The sequence below is a fragment of the Nerophis lumbriciformis genome, linkage group LG16 (assembly GCF_033978685.3).
Source record: "Nerophis lumbriciformis linkage group LG16, RoL_Nlum_v2.1, whole genome shotgun sequence".
NCBI classification, from domain to species: Eukaryota; Metazoa; Chordata; class Actinopteri; order Syngnathiformes; family Syngnathidae; genus Nerophis; species Nerophis lumbriciformis.
The window spans coordinates 29,284,599-29,292,098 of record NC_084563.2 but is presented as its reverse complement, the minus strand read 5'-3'; the positions used below and the strand labels follow the sequence as shown (position 1 = coordinate 29,292,098).

General features: G+C 35.7%; 1 protein-coding gene across 6 annotated transcripts in view; it reads right to left on the bottom strand.

The window, feature by feature from the left end:
* LOC133617150 (receptor-type tyrosine-protein phosphatase delta-like) overlaps window positions 1–7,500 on the bottom strand; it is a 353,800-nt gene that overhangs the window by 81,578 nt on the left and 264,722 nt on the right. For all 6 annotated transcript variants that reach the window (XM_061976930.2, XM_061976926.2, XM_061976928.2 and 3 more), the window contains 2 exons: window positions 6,348–6,460; window positions 3,818–3,915 (listed from right to left, as the gene is read on the bottom strand). In XM_061976930.2, the coding sequence (XP_061832914.2) occupies window positions 3,818–3,915; window positions 6,348–6,460 (211 nt within the window). The remainder of the gene's footprint in view (window positions 1–3,817; window positions 3,916–6,347; window positions 6,461–7,500) is intronic.

Sequence of the window (7,500 nt, the reverse complement as noted above, 5' to 3'; positions counted from 1 at the left end):
ATCTAATAGACAATGTCTCATTTGTGGTGACATCTATCAAAATGAGGGTGGTCCCTAAAAGGAAGGATTTTTCACATTGACTGTGTGTCGCTTTTAAAAGAGCTCCCCCTCTGGTCAACATATGAAATAACAAGTGTGTGTAAAAATGTGAAGTGCTCCCCCTCTGGTTTGATTGATTGATTGAGACTTTTATTAGTAGATTGCACAGTACAGTACATATTCCACACAATTGACCACTAAATGGTAACACCCCAATAAGTTTTTCAACTTGTTTAAGTCCGGGTCCACGTTAATAAATTCATGGTAAACATATGAAATAACAAGTGTGTGTAAGAAATTGAAATGCGCCCCCCTTGGCCAAAATTAATAAAAATAAATAAATAAATATGTATATGGAGACATACTGTAATAAGTTGAAGTAAATAATGAAGTTTAGAAACCAATTACAAACACGTTTTTTTGAAATGAACTAAAAGCAGTCTTTTTCTCACAATGTGTCGACTTTTTTCTTACAAAATTGGGAACAATTTCTCATATTCTTTCTGTTTCTGTAACACTGCAATATTTTATCGTAAAATTATTATCTTTGCATGTAAAATTATTACTTTTTAATGCAGAATGGTGACATTTGTCATATAAAATGCGGACTTTTGTCGCAATATTGCCCATTTTTTTGTTGTTCTTGTAAAACGGTGACATTTTTTTGAGTAAAATTATGACTTTTGTCATCCTTTTGCCAAGTGAAATTCCAATTATTATTATAATATTGCCAACATTTTAGTTTTCTTATAAAATTGTGACTTTGGACTCTTCATAAAATTGCCAAAATGTTAAGCTTTTCTTGTAAAATGTTGACTTGCGTTGAGTAAAATGATGACTTTAGTTATAATACTGCCAACATTCTAAGTTTTTCTTGTGAAATTGTGACCTTTTTCTTGTGAAATTCCAACTCATTTTTCACAACAAGCTTTTTTAAACATGTGCATAGTATGTATATATTATTAATGTGGTAAATACACATCTTTATATATCTAGAAAGGCTGGTCCTAAAGAGGGAGGCATTTTTCTCACGTCTCAAGAAGGTAAGAAATACACGAATGTGTGTGTGTGTGTGTGTGAGTGTGTGAGATATCATGTGCGTCTCATCGTTTCACCGCAATCATTGGCCTCCATCATTTCTCTCGCTGGCAAACAAAGCTCAGAGTCAGGCGGGGAGAATGCGAGGAACCGCTTCCTACACCCGATACTTTGCTAGAATGTTCCTTGGACTTTGCCAAGTGTGTGTTTTCCTTCCATGCAAGAGCCAATTAGGGTCAAAGAATACATTTTCAGTGCAGCTAATTGCGAGGCTCGCTATTGTTGTCGTCGGGGGGGGGGGGGGGGGGGGGGGGGGACATCGACGGCGCGGGAAAGGAGTGGCCTTTATTTCGATCTGCCGCTCCTCGTTCTGCACCAGCGGGCCGGATAACAATCTGGCTGTAAGCAAACTTCCCTTCAGCTTTGCATTTTCAATTTCCATCCTCTGAGGCGACGTGCTCAGTCTTGCATCACTTTGATCGATACGCAGGCGGAGTATTAGAGCAGCCGCTGGATTTCTGCTACATTTGTGGAAAACACTCTGAAACAGGATGGAACTGAAGTCTAGAACTGCACTTTGTTGGGAATTATGCCTCACTCCTTACGCACCACAAGAAAACATGTGTTTTTCCATTTTCTAATGCATTCTAAATCGCAAACAAACACTAGCAAGAGTCAGCTAATAATGGACACATCAAATAAATATTTTGCATGTGTACAATCCTAAATACTGCTACATATTTATTTGTAATATACATATTTGTTTTGGTTTGCCTCGTAGCACTTGATTTGACCTCTTCACACGCATCCTAATAACCTAATAAATCCTACATTAGGTCGTTTATTTGCTTGGAATGCGAAAGATTAAGTGAAAAAATATGAAAATGAAGCATTGTTTAGTGTAACAGTGAAACATTCCTTCAATAAACAATCACATTTCCGCATTTTTTGGATCCGTACATATGCGCGGATGCAGGATGGATTCCATTGGGGAGCATGTTTCGCCAGAACACTGGCACACACACACACACACACACACACAGCTCAATTGTTGTTTCATCTGACCACAGAACTTTCCTCCAGAAGGTCTTATCTTTGTCCATGTGATGTCAGATGAAACAAAAATGGAGCTGTTTGGCCACAATACCCAGCAATATGTTTGGAGGAGAAAAGGTGAGGCCTTTAATGCCAGGAACACCATTCCTGCCGCAAAGCATGGTGGTGGTAGTCTTATGCTCTGGGCCTGTTTTGCTGCCAATGTGTTGGAATCATTCTGTGTAAGTTAGCACACAACTCTTATGCTTAAAGGCCGTTGCTATAGTTATTACCAATTGTGCTGAAGTTGTACTTTTCTACCTGTGCAAAGGGACAACTTGCAATCTTGGATTGCAGTCGTCTCTTATCGGTGTTTGTGTCCAGACCCGACCTGCTGACTGCCAAGGGTGAACATTGAGTACCGTGACGCAGACAAAGCAGAGACAGGGAAGATATCACGAGTGTCAGCACATTTGCATTTCTAAATAATCATATATTGTGTCTAACTGGGGCTGCTGAAATTACCCCCCTTACTTCAGAAGCAGCCTCAGTGATGTAACCAGGGACCTCCCAAATAAATAGAGGAGCACGTGGGACTGTACCTTAGAGTGTGGTGGGAGATTGTAACTGAGTGTGCAGACCCATACGTCTCTCCTCATTGAGCAAAATTGAACTCTGTCTCTGCATGATTCCTTGCTTCTTGTCTGTTTAATAGATGTCATCAGTGTTTGAACCTGACATCTTCTTGGTCCTTCGAGCCGGATTCCAACACATCTGACGATTCCAGCCGGGTGAGTAAAACCAGAAGACCATGGCAAACAATTCCCATTTAGGAGCTGCTTTTCTTCACCCCGGCTGGGATCTGAGGATTGACGGGTAAAACCCAGGACATGAGGGAGGAACGCAGATTTCAGTGAGTCCAAATTGAACTCTGTTTCTGCATGATTCCTTGCTTCTTGTCTGTTTAATAGATGTCATCAGTGTTTGAACCTGACATCTTCTTGGTCCTTCGAGCCGGATTCCAACACATCTGACGATTCCAGCCGGGTGAGTAAAACCAGACCATGGCAAACAACTCCCATTTAGGAGCTGCTTTTCTTCACCCCGGCTGGGATCTGAGGATTGACGGGTAAAACCGAGGACATGAGGGAGGAACGCAGATTTCAGTGAGTCCAAATTGAACTCTGTCTCTGCATGATTCCTTGCTTCTTGTCTGTTTAATAGATGTCATCAGTGTTTGAACTACTGCTTTAAATGGGACAATGAAAGAGGAGGATGACCTCCAAATTGTTCAGGACAAGCTAAAATCATCAGCCCGGAGGTTGGGTGTTCCAACAGGACAATGACCCCAAACACATGTCCAAAGTGGTAAAGGAATGGCTAAATCAGGCTAGAATGAAGGTTTTAGAATGGCCTTCCCAAAGTCCTGACTTAAAGGTGTGGACAATACTGAAGAAACAAGTCCATGTCAGAAAAGCAACACATTTCGCTGAACTGCACTCATTTTGTGGTCAAGTGGTCAAGCAGAAGCTTGTGGATGGCTACCAAAAGCGCCTTATTGCAGGTAAACTTGCCAAGGGACATGTAAGCAAATATTAACATTGGCGTATCCCAATACTTTTGATCATAAAGTTGAACGTAGACACAGGTGCAAAAGTTTGAGCGACTTCATCCAAAGTCAAGAAAAAGGCCGAAAGGTTCCTACCTCGTACTCCTGAGAGAACTTGAGGTTATCGTTGGCTTTCAGGCGCTCGATGTTCTCCGCCAGCTCCGAGATGGCGAGCGGAGGATGCGTGGCCATGCCTGCCCACACAAGAGAGGGTTAGGGTTGGAGTTAAGCACTGGTCTTAAAGGAAGGAGTCAGCAGAGTTGAGAGGCTCCTCAGAGGAGGGAAGGCAAGCCAATGGAAGTTTCTTAGTTAGGTGAGCACTCGGACTCCAAGCAGACAGAAGACATGTCCTCAGGGTCTTTGTGGTTAAACATGGAGGAAGACTAACACTTTGGATGAAGTCAAGTGGAACTGCTGAAGTACGGAGCAAGATTGGACCCAAATGTGTGGGGAAATGCAAAAGAAATGGCAATAAAATTCAGAGTTTGAACAACCCTGAACCCAAACAATGAACATTTCACTGAAATAATCATCATTTTGAAAATAATATCATATTTAATAATCTAATCTAATATCATATTTAATAATCTAATTATTTCATTAAATATATTAATAATGTTTTACTGCAGTTAACAGCTTCATAATTTTCATTTTAAAATGAATATAATATTTAATCATTTAATAAATACAATAATAATAATATTAATAAAGGAAGAACAAAATAGATGCTAGATTGCATTTAACTTCTTTATCATTTCTATTTTCAAATTAATATAACATTTAATCATTTAATTAGATATAATAATAATGAGAATAATAATAAAGGGAGAGCAAAACAGATGCCAGATTGTGAGTTTATGTTTTACTCCTGTTAACTTCCTCATAATTTACATTTTAAAATCAATATAATATTTAATTAGATATAATAATAACAATAATAATAATAATAATAATAAAGGAAGAGCAAAACAGATGCCACATTGTGTTTTAATGTAGTTAATTTCTTCATAATTTTCATTTTAACATTTATATAATATTTAATACTTTAATTAGATATATACCTTAAATAATAATAAAGGAAGAGCAAATTGGATGCCAGGTTTTGAGTCCATGTTTATATGTATGTATGTATATGTATACATATACACATGCATATATATATATATAAATATATATATATATATATATATATATATATATATATATATATATATATATATATATATATATATATATATATATATATACATACACACATATATATATATATATATATATATATATATATATATATATATATATATATATATATATGCATGTGTATATGTATACATATACATACATACATATAAACATGGACTCAAAACCATATATATATATATATATATATATATATATATACATACACACATATATATATATATATATATATATATATATATATATATATATATATATATATATATATATATATATATATATATATATATGTGTATATGTATATATATATATATATATATATACAGGGGCGCCGCTAGGGATTTTGGGCCCCATGAAAAGAATCTTTACAGGGCCCCCAACACAGTGTCATTATTTTTTCTGTATTATAATTTCATCATCATTCGGGGCCTCTCTGGGCCCCCCTCCATCATGGGCCCCTAGAATCCGTCTCCTTTACCCCCCCTTTACGGCGCCCCTGTATATATATATATATATGTATATATATATATATATATATATATATATATATATATATATATATATATATATATATATATATATATATATATTATTGAATAATATATGTACATATATATATATAATTCAATTAATTGATTGTTTTAAGTGAAGAAAAAAAGAACATTTGATTTGCATTGTATTGTATTTCTGTTAATTGTGTGTCATACATTTTAAATAAACAAATATTGAAATAAAAATATATTGTATTATTCAACTTGCAGTTCTTAGATTGCAGAATCTTTAATTAAGATTTATCTCATTTAAATGGTTATTTTCTCAACTTGAACATTTTCAACTAGAATAGACAAAATATGAAAACTAAGATTATGATGTAAAGTCAATGATTAAAAATATGCAAAAAGCTCTTAAAACTAGGAACATTTCTAGAAACACAATTTTAAATCTTGGCAAATAATTAGCAGCTGCAGCGACTAAACGTTTGAAAATGGTGACAGTTTGATTCTGGAAAGGCTATGTTGATGCTGATGGTGTTTAACCTCAGCAGCTCCACTGTATTCCTCTTTGATGTGAATAGCAGCGACCTCAGCCTCTGCGGGATGGAAGTTAGTTAGCGTGAACAATGAGAGGAATGTAGCGGCGAGGAGGAGAACCATGACAGTCCATCTCTGGCGGACCGAGGGCAACTAACTTGACAAGCGGCGATAGCCACGGTACACTGACACGCAGTAGGCTGCAAAGGAAACCATAGCAGGGTTGAGGAAACACGCTGGATCAGCAGGAACAGCCCCCCTTGTGTCTACCTGGTGCACACACCCACATGTCTACCTGGTGCACACACCCCCATGTCTACCTGGTGCACACACCCACATGTCTACCTGGTGCACACACCCCCATGTCTACCTGGTGCACACACCCACATGTGTACCTGGGGTCTGGAAGTTGATCCTGCGCAGCTCCACGGGGTCGGTGGGGTGGTGGGACGACATGGCTTTGCTGCATGGGAAGCTGCCTTTCCTGCCCTCCGCCTCAGCCCGTTTCCTGCACAAACACCACACTTTATCACTGCTCTGAAAAGGAGGAAATTCTACATTCATTCATTCATTTATTCAGGCGTAACAGCAAAGCCAAAATCAAATGACTTCAGATATAATTAAACAACAAAATGAGGCCAGATTTTTGTATTTGGTTGGAAAAAACATGTCGCTTTGAAGAGGAACTGCACTTTCTGAGAATTGTGTCCATCACAATCCTTATGCAAGACAAGAACAATGCACTCTAAAAACATCCATCATTGTTTTATATACATGATGCAAGTATATATGTAGTATCTAGTAACATTCAGAATAACATGTAATATTTACATGATGTAAGTATATACAGTATGTAGTATTAAGTAACACTCATAATAACATGTAATATTTACATGATGTAAGTATATATGTAATGTAGTAACATTCATAATAACATGTAATATATACATGATGTAAGTGTATATGTCATGTAGTAACATTCATAATAACATGTAATATATACATGATGTAAGTATATATGTCATGTAGTAACATTCATAATAACATGTAATATATACATGATGTAAGTATATATGTAGTATCTAGTCAAATTCATAATAACATGTAATATATACATGATGTAAGTATATTTGTCATGTAGTAACGTTCATAATAACATGTCATATATGCATGATGTAAGTATATATGTAATGTAGTAACATTTATAATAACATGTAATATATACATGATGTAAGTATATATGTCATGTAGTAACATTCATAATAACATGTAATATATACATGATGTAAGTATATATGTCATGTAGTAACATTCATAATATCATGTAATATATACATGATGTAAGTATATATGTCGTGTAGTAACATTCATAATAACATGTAATATATACATGATATAAGTATATATGTAGTATCTAGTCAAATTCATAATAACATGTAATATATACATGATGTAAGTATATTTGTCATGTAGTAACGTTCATAATAACATGTCATATATGCATGATGTAAGTATATATGTAATGTAGTAACATTCATAATAACATGT